Source organism: Anastrepha obliqua, chromosome 3, assembly GCF_027943255.1.
Source record: "Anastrepha obliqua isolate idAnaObli1 chromosome 3, idAnaObli1_1.0, whole genome shotgun sequence".
NCBI lineage: Eukaryota > Metazoa > Arthropoda > Insecta > Diptera > Tephritidae > Anastrepha > Anastrepha obliqua.
The window spans coordinates 132587564-132604506 of NC_072894.1; the positions used below are offsets into that span (position 1 = coordinate 132587564).

The 16943-nt window shown below is 37.9% G+C and overlaps 4 protein-coding genes across 7 annotated transcripts; 2 read left to right on the forward strand and 2 right to left on the reverse strand.

Annotated features, from left to right (window-relative positions):
* Window positions 1-119: 119 nt before the first annotated feature.
* On the forward strand, window positions 120-850 carry LOC129243112 (uncharacterized). The gene is made up of 2 exons (XM_054880247.1): window positions 120-220; window positions 314-850. Exons 1-2 carry the CDS (start codon window positions 207-209, stop codon window positions 630-632), a joined length of 333 nt encoding a protein of 110 aa, XP_054736222.1. The 5' UTR covers window positions 120-206; the 3' UTR covers window positions 633-850.
* Window positions 851-3280: 2430 nt separating this feature from the next.
* On the reverse strand, window positions 3281-12482 carry LOC129240542 (mucin-19). Of its 4 annotated transcripts, none has more exons than XM_054876405.1 (10): window positions 12194-12482; window positions 11905-12125; window positions 9115-10413; window positions 8438-9049; window positions 5031-6826; window positions 4776-4972; window positions 4324-4693; window positions 4094-4264; window positions 3923-4027; window positions 3281-3866 (listed from the first exon to the last, which is right to left on the reverse strand). In XM_054876405.1, the coding sequence occupies exons 2-10, from the start codon at window positions 12086-12088 to the stop codon at window positions 3717-3719; spliced, it is 4884 nt and encodes a 1627-aa protein (XP_054732380.1). In that variant the 5' UTR covers window positions 12089-12125; window positions 12194-12482; the 3' UTR covers window positions 3281-3716. The 4 variants fall into 4 exon arrangements, with proteins under 4 accessions (XP_054732380.1, XP_054732379.1, XP_054732378.1 ...); XM_054876404.1 differs by having other exon boundaries at window positions 12238-12481; XM_054876403.1 differs by having other exon boundaries at window positions 12182-12481.
* Window positions 12483-14203: 1721 nt separating this feature from the next.
* LOC129242289 (uncharacterized) lies at window positions 14204-15627 on the forward strand. Its single transcript, XM_054878858.1, has 4 exons — window positions 14204-14403; window positions 14455-14719; window positions 14808-15028; window positions 15087-15627. The coding sequence occupies exons 1-4, from the start codon at window positions 14377-14379 to the stop codon at window positions 15573-15575; spliced, it is 1002 nt and encodes a 333-aa protein (XP_054734833.1). The 5' UTR covers window positions 14204-14376; the 3' UTR covers window positions 15576-15627.
* A 65-nt stretch (window positions 15628-15692) lies between these two features.
* LOC129242290 (splicing factor 3A subunit 2) lies at window positions 15693-16907 on the reverse strand. Its single transcript, XM_054878859.1, has 2 exons — window positions 16663-16907; window positions 15693-16605 (listed from the first exon to the last, which is right to left on the reverse strand). Exons 1-2 carry the CDS (start codon window positions 16760-16762, stop codon window positions 15902-15904), a joined length of 804 nt encoding a protein of 267 aa, XP_054734834.1. The 5' UTR covers window positions 16763-16907; the 3' UTR covers window positions 15693-15901.
* Between the last annotated feature and the right edge of the window lie 36 nt (window positions 16908-16943).

Below are 16943 nucleotides of genomic sequence, written 5' to 3' on the forward strand. Positions count from 1 at the left end.
TAGTTTATTTGCTATACTGGATTCGTCGGTTGCTCAAATTGCGAAAAATAATGTGGCATATTTGCCTTCTGTATTCTGTACACAGCGCAACGTTCAGAAATGCCAATATTGCAGCACTGCAATAATCAAGCGTTCAAAAAGACAACAATTCTATCAGTTGTCACTCATAATTTCTATCAAAAAATTGTTTACTGCATTTAACTACGATGTCTGATGAAAAGTAAGCAAAACTGTTTTATTTGAATTTTTGTATTGAAATTTAGTTAAATTATGTTAATAATAATTGTATAAATTATTATTTTTATATTTTTAGTGAAAATCTCAGTAATGCGGAGACACAGTTATTGCTGAGAGTACGGTTGAATATGGAGGACGAGTTTAAATCGGATAGAAGGAAAAAAAATGTATTGTGGAAGAAAGTTGTGACCAAAGTGAAAAATGTAAATCCCAATATAAGACTGGACAGCACCACAGCGCAGAGAAAATGCTTAAATCTCTTGGTAACGTACAAGCGCATTAAGAAAAGAAATAATTCTTCCGGTAAAGAAGCTACATCCTGGAGGTATTTTGAGGACTTCGACGAAGTTTATGGTACAAGGCACTCAATGACTCCGCCAACAGCAAATTGTTAAAGTGAAACTATAAATTATTAATTTTCATAAAACTTATAAAACCTTACTTTAAAAGTGGCCCAATTCATTCGGAAATGGGAATAGAAAAGGTCCTCGGGAAACGACTTTATTGTTTTAATAAACGATTTGTTTTTAGGTATTTTTCTTTTTAAAGACAAACATTTGTACTAAACATTTTTCTCTTTGACTTCAATAGCCTTCTTTTTCTTAAATTTAAAGAAAATCTATCTTTTCTTTGCTCACAAATTTCGTCTAGTGTTAGCGAAATTTCCATTTTAGTATTATACGCGTTCAAAAATGCAAACAAACGTATTTGCAAATTGTCAAATATGATATGACCATCCATTTTAAGATAAATATGTTAAAATATTCACTAAAATATTTAAGGTTTCGTAATGGAAGTCCCCGGTCTTCACATTAAATTTCTTTTTCAACTCAGCGTTTTTGACTTATTCGACTTTAGGGTTTAGTGCTTTATAAAGGGTGGTTAAGTTTCAACGCCGGTGTTGATTTTATATCAAATACAATTGTTTTAGGAAATTATTGTAATTTCTCTTTATTATGATAATATTGGTATGGCTCAATTACTTATCGAACAAAATATCGGGCAAATGGCCGCTGCGGCCTCGGCGGCACACCTCCATCCGATGGTCCAAATTTTCGATGACGCTGAGGCATAATTGAGGTTCTATGCCGTTAATGTGCTGAATTATCTCATCCTTTAGCTCTTGAATTGTTGCTGGCTTATCGACGTACACCTTTTCTTTCAAATAACCCCAAAGAAAGAAGTCCAACGGTGTCGTTGGCGTTTAGGTGTGGTTCGCATTCAACATCGGCCCTTGAAATTTAACCACCCTTTATAATGAAATTATTACATCTCAGAAAATTTTAAAAACTTATATGAACTTTTATTCAAATAAATGCTCGAAAAACAGCTCTCACAGTGACGTTTAAATGAATATTCTTAATGATGTTTCAAAAAAAAACTTTAAATCGAAAAAAAATACCGATATGATAATTAACAAAAATGCAAATACAATTTCCAAAAACTGGTACTGAAAAAATTCACTCTGCAAGACAGATGAAGTCACCCGTTAGACAATATTTTGTACTCCTTCCTATGAAATCCTGCAAATGAGTCATAAGGCAGAAAGTATATTTCTCTTAAAATGGCTTACCTTTTCTCACATCCAACTTCCTCTCTCAACATTTTGAAAGTGTTTTCTGCGCAAACGTCAAATATGCTACATCAAATAAATGTATGCAAAAAATTAATATCACAAACACTCTTTTGCAGGCTATTGAATAAAAAAGAAATTAATTATGTGGTAGCATGATTCTCTCACCGCGCTCAATTTACGTAATTTACGTCACTAAAGAATACAAAACAGTTATCTAAGTTTGTAAAGGCTCGGGCAGTCATTTATATATGTCTCCCATTTCGCAGGTTGCTTTTAAGCTTAGCTATTACCGGAACACAGCAATCAGCTCTTCTAAGCAAAGATATGAGCATCACTGTGAACGCCGGAAATTTAATTGACTTAGTGGGACATTATCCATGTTTTTATGACAAAATGCCATTGTAATAGCAACTGTTTATGGCTACGGCATGACTAATAGACAAATTCTGTATTCTGGCGGCTACGGCACCACTAATTGTAGCTTTAGTTCGTTAAGTTACGTTTAAGACTAGAGTACTTACCTTTTATTTGAAATAAACTGATAAGTCCCATTTCACACCATTCTGTAGTTGGAATCGCTTTTTAAATTTTACCAAAATATTTTTTTTTTCGAAATAAGGAATTGAAATAATAATTGCTATCTATTTAGAAATGAAATGAACTATAATGTTGTTGTTCTAGCAGCATAAACATTCCCCATACTTACATACGGTGAATGCTGCTGGAGTGACAGTCCTTGGCCGGATATAAATCCGGGTCGTTTCGGTAACGTAGAACCGACTGTCGTGAGCTATAATCTAATGGGTCGCTCTCCCTAGATAAAAACTTATACACCCAACTGGTTGTTGGTGTAGTAGCATAAACATTCTCCATACATATGCAGGGAATGTAGCTGAGATTTCAGTCCTTTGCCAGCTATAAAACGGGTCGTTCCGGTTAAGTAGAAAAGACCGCCGCAGTGGTGTTTTTTAACAGTACTTCATCGTTGTTGTTGAACAAAAAACTCCTTAAAATGGCGAATTCTTCTGAAATTGGGAGATATAGATGAAATACATCCGTATTGTTGTGGTAGAAAGAGCCCACCTGGGCCTTTCCCGCTTCTCATTCTTCCTAAATATCGAGCGACATGCAAATAAGTAGTTTGAAGTTGACAATTCCTACCTCTTTTTTAAATCGGCTTTCCCCGCCTGTCAATGATTTTTATCCAGCCTTCTCTAAATCTCTAATTAAGTAAAAATGTCGCTGATATTTGATCAAAAAATCAAAATTTTAACATTTATTTAGCTCTATATTCTTTCCAACTTATAGATAAGTGCGGCCCTAACAGTTTCGTTCCTGTAGTTGAAACTTTACCTATTTTTTTATTTACAATAGAGACAAATTATAATTACATAAATTGCAGGCCCCCACATATTCTTTAAAAATTATGTGCAATTATAATTCTTATAATTAAAGCCACATATTTATTTAATAAAAGCTCAGTAACTTATAATTGTAATTTTATGTGAATATACGGTTAAATCTTAACTTTAACTCTAAGATTGCAGAATGAAACAAAATTAAACACAATCAATTTTATTATCTATACAAAAGTGACGTGATCTTTGTTTTCTGAAAATAGTAAATTGTTTGATGAAATAAAAACAGGGACAAAATGTTATTACATACAAATTTATGCTTTCTTAGAACAAAAGACACGCTTAGTTTCCAATGCTATGATTTTTTTTTTAAATAAAATTGCTATATGTGTACAAATGTTTGTACATCTATATAGTATATTTATATGTGTACAAATGTATGTATGTACAACTACATAGTATATAACTTAATAATTAATCTATTGCATTAAAATTTAAGATTTCTCTAGAACATTAATATCTCATACAAATGCTGACCACGCTTTTTAAAATTTTTCACGCTTCTTAAAATTACGCTTAGATGCGCACCGATGTAATATGTCCGATATGTGCGATTTATGTTCGAAAATTTTCATCATTTGATTTTGTGCATCATTAATGCCATCGACAATAATTTTGCTGCGCTGTATGTTACCCTAAAACGGAAGGTATTAATAACGTATCTTATCTTCTATTAGTTGTGTAATATTACCTTCAGCAATTCGTTTATCCGCTCAATTTCCGGATTCTTTTCATGAGTTTCCATTTGTTTCAACATATTACTGAGTTGGTCGTATCCATTTGATTCATTCTCACACTGAAAGGTATAGCAATTCAAGAGTTTTTATTGAATCAAGCGTATTTTACATAAATATTCATTTACCAAATCCTCCATTTGGGAGCTTAAATGATAGATTTTCCAACCATTAATTTTACCCATTACATTCGACTGATTGGCCAAATCAATAACGGTTGGGCGGCGTTCTTCACGCGGTTTCACATCAGTGTAGCGTTGAAAATGATTGTTGGCCGCCTTCCAGTTTTGTTTGTACGCCTATGAAAACAATGAAATTAATTACTAGTAAATCTTTAAAATCAGTTGCATTCACTTACATTTAACAGCGTAAAATTGCGCGGCCGTCGTAGTATGAACTCCACTGGTTTGGCATTCTCCTTATTGCCTGTGGTGGCAGGCAGGTTATTATTTTTATGATTGCTGGTATAGTTATGTGCTGAACTGGAAGCTATAGCATTTGCGTTTGTGTTATTATCATCATATTGATGTGGTATAGAACTGCCAGTACTGTCAGGTGCCATTGAGCTGTGTACAGGCGCTAACATTATGCCGACGTTGGTGGTTGCAGCAGACAGTTCATAGTTGTTATTGTTGTTATTATTCATATGACTAACAGCAACCCCAGTTGATGATGGTGGTGGGAGAGAGAGTGAGCCTTGGCTATGACTCGAAAGTTGACTATCATTTCTGTGTGGCAAGAAAGAGAAATTGAAAAATCGCAAATAAATTTATTTGAATCGCAATGAAGAACAATTTTGTATATATTTACGTTGAACGCCTGGATTTCTTGCGCGTTGAACATTCAATTGGACCACCATTGAGGCGCGCAACGTTCGAGACTACAGGTGCGTGCAATTGCTGATGATGATCCAGAGAAGAATTTCGTGAGCTGATGGGAGTTCCGCTTCCGCCGCTCATAAGCACATTATGATGCATATTAACATTGCCATGATGGTTCGAATACATCTGGAAGGAAGTGGTTAAATAAATATGTATTTCATCACTTTTAGATGGCCTCACTCACCTCATTTATGGGATTAAAGTGTGTGGACTCGTTCGTACCATGTGGCATATGATTAATCATCATCATATTGCCATCCTGCATTTGCTGCTCTACACCGGGTGAAGAATTCGCCGACACAGTTGTGGAGCCATCCGACGAGCCTGGCGACTCGCCACGTGCTACTCTTTGCAACCCAATAACACTGCCAGTCGCCGCTGCCTGTGCGCGATCCTTTTTGTTCAATGCTTCTGTTGTGAGTGCAGATGCTGTGGTGGTTTGAATTGAGGTCATCGAGGAAGTCGACAAGGGTGCCACAGAGGTAATGCTGAACGAGCTGCCCACCGAAGAGGCTGCTGGCGAAGCGGCAGCACTCGTTAAAATTGTGCCACTACCACCGCTCATCGATATCAATGTTGGCGCCAGGTTTTTGGCAACCCGTAGAGGTGAACCTTCCACATCACGTTTACGTAGAAAATTGGAAACAACAGCTGACCCTGCACTGCCCCCGGTTACTTTGATCGATGTCTGCAGTGGTATGACAACATGCTGACCCTGCGTGGCTGTGGTAGCGCCGCTGGCGACTTGATGTGCCGATGCCGCTGCCGAAGCTGGTATAATTAGCTGTTGGCCACCAGTAACTCCACTTTGCTGCAACAGCTGCTGTGTGGCTTGTGACACGGAAATTGCATCGGCGGACAGTGCATTGGAGGAGTTGGCATTGCCGCCGCTTTGCGCTGCTGATGTCAATTGCGCGCTAAAACGCAGGGGCACTGATTGAATTTGTGTGCCCGCTGCGCTAGAGACTGGTATCTGCAGTTGCCCAATGGATCGTCCGCCTGTTGATGGCACTACGGTGAAGGTGGCCGTTGAGTTACCAGCGTGCGAAACTGCTGATGCGGCAAATGGCAACGACGAGATGGCTAGATTCGTAGCCGGTGCTGCGTTCGCTAATTGATTCTGTGTTGGTGGCAAAGTGCTGCTGGTTACAGTTGAGGTGGTGAGTGAGAGCACACCGGTTGACACTTGCACAGAACTGGCGGGTACAGATTCATAGTAAATGGTGCCACCAGGTGGCAGAAAAGCACCCGCTGAGGTCGGTATATTCCCTACCCCACCTGAGGATGTGAGCACAGTAGTGTTGTTGCTTGATGATGACAAAGGTGCATTTAAATTGGTGCCGCTTACGCTGACGTTTGGTCCATGCGTACGCTGGCCCGACACCGCTTGATGTATGTAAACGCTTGTCGGTGGTCCGGCATTACTTGTAATAATACTAGCGCCGCTCATGCCACTGGTGCTGCTCTCTAGGCTCGCCGCATTGGCGGCAGCCATAACTTTGCCTACCGTTATTGCGCTGGCATTTTTGAGCGGTGTGATAGCGCCAGTGATTATGTTGCCAGGCGCATTGCCACGAGTCGCTATGGCCAGGGGCAGTACTGTAGTGCCACCTCCAGTTGTTGACGAAACGATATTTTGTGTGGTTAACAGTTGTCCAGCCGCAGCGGCAGCTGCTGCCTGCGAAACATTCACAAGTTGCGCGGTAGATAGACTCGTAACACCACCGCCGATTGAGGTGGGCGTATTTGCAGATAAGGCGGGTGAACTATTGCCACCACTGCCGCCGGCACTTGCGCTTAAACTGCCGCCCCCACCTAACGACGATTGTATGCTGGTGGTAACGTTTTGCTGCTGAGCCAAATTAACGCCCACTTGTGTAGCACTGCCACCCGCGCCAGCGGGCAACTTACCCAAAGCGAATGGGGTGATAGTAAGCGAAGGTTTGGCGGTCATCGAAACCGGTTGGCGTAAACCAGACACTGTTAATAAAATTTTTAAAACATATTTCAAATTTTTTTATCTATTATACAAATAGTTATGAAAGATAATATAAACTTTTTTATTCGTTGCTATTGAATTGAGTTGTGGATTTCTTTCGTTGAAAGTGCGAACAATCACAGCACACATTAGCTGAGCTTGGCAAATATAGTATATCACGATTAACGCTGATTCAGTAACTTTATCTGAATTACACATACTTAATTGTAGCACCGCGCGACCGCCTATCGCCTGTACTTGGGTCAGGCGCTAACATTTGGACCGAACAACTGACTGAAGCGCATAGTCTTATCGCTATGACGAGTATCGACTGAGAGACACACACACATAAATTTCTGTTATAGAATACGTTTAGCTTTAATATGTAAATACTTATTTACACCTGCGTTCCCAATAATAGCAGTGCGACATATTGCAAAGTTTTAACTAATGAATTAAATTTTTTATACAAATATATACCTCCGTACGAAAATCACAAAACTCAAAGTTTCAAACTTTGCACACAATTAAAAAACAAAAATTAGGTTGCATGTTTTAATGGCTCGAAAATCGCGTTGATTTTTTTAAATTTTATTTCTTGTTCTGGCTTTAACTTTTATCAAGCAACCTAAAAAATAAAAGCAATGAGAAATAACTCCTATTGGCAACGGAAAAAATAACTGTTACGAAACAAATTTCAGAATTCGGACAACGTTTCCGATTTGTAACTTCAAGATAACTGTGATTTTTAGTCCGTCCCAAAAATTAAAAATTAAATTCGCATACCCAGAATTTAATGCGTGCGTCTTGATGTTGTTTCACAAATAGAGGGTTTTTATGAGGAGGGTTGCCTGCCGAAGGGCAACCGCTATTAGTAAAAATCTTTTCTCTTATTTGATGTTCATCCACGCAGATTCTAACCTACGTAAAAATCTTTTCTCTTATTTGATGTTCATCCACGCAGATTCTAACCTACGTATTTCTGAATGGTAGTCACGCACCAACTTATTCGGCTACGGTTTATTATATATTAATCTTGCTAAAAAGCTTGAAATTTTAAAGAAAACTTGTTGATTTTTTTAATTTTGTTGTAATATGAAATAAACTTTTATAAAAAAATAAAAACATTTATTATTTGTTAAAAACTTTGCTATATGTGACGCTGCTATTATTGTGTTTACAGATGTATATGAACACGCAGTTTTTGCGGGCGTACAGTTGCGTTTGAAGCGTTAACATACATACACATCATTATATGGAGGGTTACCTCTTTGAACTATCAGCTGGACACTTGGGCAACGTAATGTAACTTTTGACACTTTAGCAAGTTCCCGTTACAGTCGCCCAAGGATCCCTAGTACTGTGACAAAGAAAGTATATTGTCACAAACATTTTTTTTCTTTATTTCAATACTTATGTATATTTTTTTAACTCAACTATCCACAAATATCTGTGATGGCAAATTTCTCTTTAAGCATAGACGCGCACATACACGCAATGTAATCGAAGTAATAATGAGCTAATGTCTTCTGACTCCTGCACTAATGTTTCATAATTTCAAAATATTATGTAAATATTTTAATTAAAAATATACAATTTCACCACACACTTACCTTTGTTGACAATGATTGGCTGGTACATGACGTTACCCGATATACGTCCAGTTGCACCGATGATAGGCTGCGTAGCGCCGCCTGGCTGCTGCAATTGTATTATTCGTGTAGTAGGCAAATTTGCTGTTGGTATGACGTTGCCACCAACACCTGTTGCTACACCACTCATTGTGGTGTTCCGTGCTGAATTGGTAGAAGCCGTATTGCTCGACGCAACTATAGTTCCACCGCCGCCACCAACTGGTTGAAGTGTGGATGTTATATTTGGTGCGCGTATGCTAATACTGGTCGTATTCAGCTTGGCAGCAGAGAAGGATTTTGGTAGTGGTATCGGACGTATTTGGCGCGATGCTGTGCCGGTAACCGGCGCAGCTGCAGCAGAGAGTTGTGTGGCAACGGCAAGACGTTGGCCGGCTGCTACTGTTGGATTAAATTGTTGAGGTTGCTGTGCGAGTGGTTGTGAAGTGGCTGCTACATTTGACGAGTAAACAAGTGTGGCTTGGTGTTGGCGCGGTGGTAAAACGGTGGCTAAGGTGGCAACATAAGTTTGTTGCTGCTGTGATTGCGCCTGGCTATGCGACACTACAGATGAGGAAACTGTTTGTATGGTAGCTATAATTTTAAGGAAAAAAATTAATCCTATTATAGGTATATAAGCGGAAATTACTTTTACTTACATTGCCCCCCCTGACCTGGTTGGGTTTGCGTTTGACCGCCACTACCCGTCTGCACCACCGTCGGTGGGGTGGCAGCAACAACAGTGCCACTCACCGCTGCACCCATACCACCTCCAATATTGCTGCTGTTGTAGGAGCCAGAAGTTGTAGTCATACCTTGCGCAGTGATAATTCGTTTTTGTGTTTGTTGTGGTATAGCCCTTATTAGTTGCACTTGTCCGCCCGTGTTGGTTTGCATCCAAGTCGTGCTGGTCGCTGGAGATATAACCGATGTCGCCGGTGATGATGTATTACGATTCAAAGTAGCAGCAGTGCCCCGTACAAATCCGCCAGCTGTTGTAAGCCCCGTAACAGTGGCACCAGCGCTCATAGAACCAGGGTTCGGGCCTGTACGAATTGGTGTTACAAGCCTTTGTCCCGCGCCCACTGCTGCCATTTGAGTAGCATTTACGCCTGCACGTGGAAAGTATGTGGTTTGAGTTAATGGCCTTGTTACTGTTATAGATGTATTGGAAACAGTGCGTGAAGTGGCACCCGAAACGCCGGCTGGTATAGCGGTAATCTGGGTACGACCGACACCTGCAGCACCGTCGAATTGTTTGATGGGTATGATATTGGTAGGCACAACAACACGCACTTGCGTCGATTGACCGCCAGCACCAATGGTACGTATAGCTGTTGGTGATTGTGCTACATTTAAGGCAATTGGCGTGCCTCCTATAGAAGTGGCAATTGCTCCTCCAGCTGTAGTCATTTTAATGGCTCCAGTTGTTGAAACACTACTAGTCATTATAGTGCTAACACCACTTACGGTGCCACTACCGATTTGTATATTGCTGCCACCGGCCGAGCTGGTATTTACTAGATTGCCATCCAGTGTTGTCTTGACGTGTGAAATTTTAGCTGCAACTGGATTAAAATAACATGGATGGATATTTGACAACTTATTAAAATGCACAGAGGCATGCAAATGATGGCTTCGTTTGTATAAATGACCTTGATTTTGTGCATAATTATGAAAAACTGTGGTTGGCAAGTGTGTGGTATGAACAGGGGGATGGGTAGGTGGATTTGGTATTGGGTTCAAAACTGATGTTATTATATGGGGTTTAGGTAAATTGGGGAGGTTTGTTCTTGGTCGTTGGTGATTTGATGTTGCGATTGTTGATGTCGTTAAAGTTGTTGTTGTTGGCGATTGAGTGTCGAATAATGTTGGTTGCTCTGATGATTGGTGTTGTTGTTGGTTTTGTCGTTGGATGTTGGGTTGTATTAAATGGGTAATTATGGCTTTATGTTTTTCTGTGAAATAATTAAACAAGCAAAACAAAGATAACGATATGTAGAGTTTTTGTAAGCCACGGGACTGAATTTTTGAGCCAGTCAGTAATATTAGGAATCTTCAGACTGACCTCGGTATAGCTACGATTCGGTATTCGGTTACACTTTCATGTATTTTTATTGATGTAAAATTTCACGGATACCGAATAAACAAATACTTATTATCGCAGTGGAAAGCCTGATAAAGTTACAATGGAGTTTGATTGCATCAGGCAATTAATTTGGCCTTAGATTCATCTACGTACTCAATTTTTCTTTTGAGACTTTGGAAATTTATTAAAAAATATTCAAATTTCAGTGAGATTCAGCTAATTTGTCACGTTAGTGGGAAAGAGAAAGCAAGTAAGTTCATACTTAGAAAGTTTATCGACTCACTGAATACCGTAGGTTATATTACCGCACTGGTTCTGAACACCCCGGTAAAAGTTATTTTAGATTTTATAAGATATTTTTCTTAGACTGCTCGGCGAGGCGCTAAAAGTAACCACAACACTATCGACAGACAAGAATTCTAAACAGACAGTACGATATACAAGTACATCATTACGGAAATAGACTCAGAAACTTTTATCAAGAAATACACGTAACTTACTTAATAAACCCCTATAGTTTTTAAATTGAACCATGAATTATAGTTTATTATCAATAGCCACATAATTTATCATTATAAAATATCGTGGTAGGAAAGTTTTTCATTCTTTTAAATACCGTGGATCGTGAAAAAATTAGTATTTTCCAAAGATTCTCAAGCTGATAATAATTAAATTAAATTAATTTCGAATCAATGAAAGTTTCACGTAAAATAATTAGCTTTTAAAATCATGAAAATCTATTGTTTTTTTATAATTTGGCACATACATGTAGGTACATATTTGTCCAATGACAGTGATAAGCTAATAAATCACAAGGTATGGCATATCACAGGTTATGACAAAATATGTGCAAACTCGAAATATTTACCATTTAAGACGATATTGCAACTACTAATGTTTCAATTTCACTTTATATATAAGTATATCTATTTTTACCTTCAACTTGAAAGGACTTATAATCAGCAATGGCATTGTTTGAAAGCATCTACCCTAGTTGATTTTCATAATTAATATAACTTGTTTTACTACAATACATTAAACCATATTACCACAAAACCTTTAATTTCACTCACAAAATTTTGAACGCCACGACAACACTGCAACGGGTACGCCATTGGAATAGGAGAGGAATGATGGGAAAATGAATTTCGTTGCAGAAATTAATAATACTTAAGCAAAATAGTAAACGCACACACAAAAACTGCAATACGAAAGAAAATAAGGAGGGCCGTAAACTATACACGTAGTATGTATAAGCGATTGAGCACTAAATTATAACCATGTCTGAATTTTTTACAAAACGAATTCACTGTGTTTCTATTGTTGCTTCCCTCCAACATATTTTTGCAATTGTACTCACCTCCTGTTGGTGGCTGTGTTGATCCCATACTAGCCATTGATGAGCTTAGGGCTCCAGTATTTGAGCTACCACCACCACCGGGGCCTCCGCCGCTTCCTACTCCACCACCACCCCCTACACTGTTACCGCCCGGCCCAGAAGCGACTCCACCACCACTTCCCCCACTAGTATCCACCGTACTCATTTTATTCAGAAACGCAGTATATTTATTGATAAAAATGCTGTAACAAATTTGTTTTCATTAAATGTTATTTGAGGGTAACTCAAATGCACGCACAATCGTGTATACTTTTTTTTGTAACATCCTTGCGGTGGTCAATATTTTCTACCAACCTTGCTTTTGTTTAAACGTTTGAGAAAATATTAAATTTACACTGCCTATTTATATTTAAATACTTTCGCCGATTATTGAACTTTTAATTGGAAAATTTAAAACTTTTCCCTCGTCTGCATGCGTTCAACTTTTCTGCTTTTCTGGTTTTCTGTGTGTGTACTTTGAAAAATGTCTGCCAGTGCCGTGGATTGAAACACACAAAGAGGAATGAAAAAGAATTGGTTAAAGGGTGTTGGCAGAAATGACCGGACGGTATGCGGTAGATCACGGTATACAGAATAGAAAAGGTGGCGCTTACCGAAAATCGATACTTTATGTGATTTCGATTTTGACAACCAAATTTGTTACAAGTTACTTGTTAATGGTTTGGTGAATATTATTACAAAATTAGAAAAATGAAGTATATATATATATATATAGTTGGCGCTTACACCCGTTTTGGGTGTTTGGCCGAGCTCCTCCTCCTATTTGTGGCGTTCGACTTGATGTTGCTCCACAAGCGAAGGGACCTACAGTTTGAAGCTGACTCCGAACGACAGATATATGTATATATTTTTATGAGGAGCTTTTTCGTGGTAGAAATACACTAGGGAAAAATAAATGGTAAGCATATGCTAAATGAATACACTGCCACCGACTTTACATGATTGTTCCTTGAATAATCTAGGTATCTGCTGCAGCCGTTGCTATTGATTTCATTCTGAAATACTATTTTATAAAGCTAATTCTGTGTATTTAGTGTATATTTTCAATTCATATTTAATTAAACAAATCCTCTGGAACTGCGTTATATTTGCAGTTAATTGTATATCTATTATATGTCCATATATAGGGTGAGCCATGTAAAATTTGCTTTTTGAATTAGCTATAAAAAAAAACAAATCAATATTTTTTCAAACTTTTTTTTTCATTTTGAATTTTATAATATTATTTATGAATGAAAAATAATATCGTTCAAATGACTGCCACGACTGGCTTTACAGTAGGCCATTCGATCAACCCAATTTTTAAGCACATTTTCGATTGTTTGGGCTCCAATTTCATGAATGGCAACTTCGATTTCGTGTTTTAAAGCATCAATCGTCTCTAGATGGTTCGCATAGCATTTACTCTTAACGGCTTCCCACAAAAAATAGTCCAACGGGCTTAAATCACAGCTCCGAGGTGGCGAATTGATATCGGAATTCAAAAACGGTAGCTAAAAGTTCGAGTGCAACTTTGGCAGTGTGACAAGTTGCACCGTCCTGTTGAAACCAAATGTCATGAACCATCCTCTTCAATTTTTGGCAACAAAAACTTGTTGAGCATGTGACGGGTAACGCTCGCCATTTACTGTAACCGCGGAAGAAGAAGAAGACTCACCACTTTGGAAAAAGGTGGTTCAAAAAGCAAACGCTATATGGCCCACCCTGTAATTATGTAAGACCAAGGACATAGTAGAAAGTTTTAACTATATAATATAGTTTAAGGGTTTGTTTGCTTTCGCTTCTTTCTCACAAGCGAGCCACAGTTTCGGTGGCTGGGAATTTTAAAACAACATTTTCTTATTCGGAAAATGTCGTTAAGAAAGAATTTTTCTGGCCTGAGCGCTTCTCATGCTTAGGGGAATAGAAAATCTCTCAAGTAACAGCGAAAAAGGTGTCCGCTTGAGTTATTCATATTGCAGGTATAAATCATAAATTTTAAAATATCCTAGATGCGCAACTCCATTTTATTATTTTAAATATTCACAAATTCTTTCTAAATCTGTCTTAATTTTGTAGTAAGAATGAAATTTAGACAAAAATGACAATTGAAAGCAAGTGACATTCTCGCTTGTTACATCAAATACGCCAATATTTCAAACGGGTTTAGACCGCCAGTAAATGCTGTTACTTAGATTGAAATTATTGCAACCTTAATTTTTGTTTACGCAAACAAGTTATTGTGAATGGTATTTGAGTTTGTTTACATTTTGCCATCCAACCTTTTTATCATATATATTTCCATCAATATTTCGGATAAACATAATTTGGTATTGTTATCAGATGTGTATAAAAATATAAAGCATTTGGTGTTACATCCGTAAAGAAGAAGTTAATTTTTTCCAAGAAGTCGGAACTTTGAAGTATCATTTCAGGAACTTTTATTTTTTGATAATGGAAAGATTTGCAGCAGTTGAATATGTAAGAAATTTGATTTAAATGAACACAATTTAATTATTGTTTTTTAATAAGAGACAAAAACGTACGCGCAAAAGGCCCATTCGAAAATGGAGCGAACAGGAACAACGGGAGCTAATAGAGTTTCTGCGTAACAACTTGCCGATTGAGAAACCCACTGCACAGTTGTATTACCAGCGCTTCTATCAGCATTCAAATATAGCAATTGAGTGGAGGCTAGTGCGCAGCAAAGTGCGAAATTTGCGTGTTTTATACACAAAAACGAAGTATTGGCAAAGCTCATCTGAAGCAATGTTGTTGAGTGAGGAAAGAAGACGCGGTAAGTTGTGAATGGAGAAGATGTATGCTTTAGTTGTCGAAGGGAAATTAACCGTTGTTTCAAACACATATTTACTTTTCAAATGTAGCTCTGGTTATGAGAATGTGCAACTTTTTCGATGATTTTGAGGAGATATCAAAACAAAAGCACGGAATTCCAATGCATTTGAATGAAGTTTCCGGTTTCTGTTCACCCAAGTTATCAGACTTGTCTTCACCGGCTGAAATAAGTATTTCTAAAGAAAAGATTATATGTACCCGTGATACTTTAAGTTCTAGTATTGGTGATAGTGACATCGATCAAGTTGAGGTAAGGTGCACGTTATATATATAAGCGCACAAAGAAGATATGACCGTTTTTTTTTTAGAGCAAAGGAGCATCTAATTTTATTGGTACGACAATAAAAGTAGAAAATTTGGAAGAGGACCTTAGTTTACCTGATCAGACAAATAAATACCTGCATAATTTTAACAATACGTCAGATTCTTCATTGGGCGATACGACTCACAAACAGGCATATACGGAAACGTATAAATCCATCGTGCCTGAAAATACCAATATTGAGGAATTACAAAGCAGTAACAGGACTTTGAGCTACTGCGAATTGGATGAATCATACACCAGCAGATTAGATATTGCTGACGATCGTGATTTCAAAGAGAGAAAGTTAGCACTGAAAATTGAGAAATTCAAATTTGAAAAAGAAAAATTTATGAAGCAACATGAGCTCCGAAAGTGGGAACTAGAGAGCCAGGAAAGAATAAGAATGCTAGAACTTGAAATGCGCGAACGAATCGCCATGCGAAAACTACATATTAAAGAGAGAGTTGGAATTTTTGAAATACAGCGTAAATAGATTAATGTTATTATAATTACAACTCAATGCACTGAAATACAATTTAGGCATAACAAACCTATAAATTAAGTTTTGAATTAAACAATTTATTTAAATTTTAAAAATGTTTATTGTATTATATTTAAAAAGCAATTAGTGTTACATGAACTCTATAAATTTACTTTTGTTTGGAAATTAGTTATTCTTACATTTCTTGGTGTTTTTTGAACCGCAATAACATCAAGATGCACATTGATAGTTTGTATTTGAAAATAGAACCCGAAATGCTTGTTTTACAAATTCCCTAGTTGTCAGCCCTCACTGCTGACGGGAGTATTTCCCTCCTCTCACATGGGTGGCGGAGGAACAGGTAACACCCCCATCGGAGGTGGTGGTGGCACACCATTGAACATATGATGTGGCCGTGGCGGTCCGGGCATCGGAAAACCTCCAGCTGGACCAAGAGCACGATGTAATTGTGGTGGAGGAGGTGGGATGATTTTTGGTTCAAATTTGAAAGAAAATTGTAGAAAAAATTGTTTCGTATCACGATTCCAATGAGTCCAAAACTTTCCCTCGGTCTTTTCCACTTCGCGTGACGGCACCTTAAACGCTATCGTTTCATAAGGTTCAGCAGCAAAAAGCAAATATTGCCATTTACGATCGGGTGGTTCAATTTTTTGTTCATAGGCAGACATAAAGCGATGACGTGGTATAATACCTTCGGTAATTTCGGGATAATCAATTTGGAAGAGTAATGATTGCTGACCATTGCTGGGTTCACGTTGCTTGGTCACACGATAACCTGGGCGACCAATTTTAACAAATTTCTTCGGCTCAACTCGTGGTTTTTCTGGCGCAAGCATTGACGGAGCCTCCTTGGCTTCTTTAGCTGCACGCCGTGCCAAGTTTTCTTGATGCTTTTTGCCCTGTGTATGTGCCAAATAACTGCCCTCATTATTATGAAGTGTAAGACAAAGTTTGCATTCATAAGAACCCAAATGATTTTTCATAAAATAAGGATCCTTATTTAGGTCGATTGTTTCCAAGGCTACAAAAAAGGGTAAAATATATTACTAATTCATAAGGAAAAGGAAGTTTTTCTCACCTAGTTGTCGAAGACGCTCTTTGCGGTCGCGATTAGTTTCCGACCACGATGCGATACCACCGCTGCCGGTTTTACCGCCGGCTCTGTTTTGGAAATCCATTTTTCCTTACGATCTCCAGTAATAAAGGAATAATAGAAAATATGCTTAAAAAGGTTGCAATCTAATTTTTTCACCAAAAATATGCAAAACTATTTATAATATTGTAAAAATGACTGCAGATTTCCGAAAAATTTATGTTTCGTTTCATTTGTATCAAACACTAAGTGGTCTTGCCAGATGC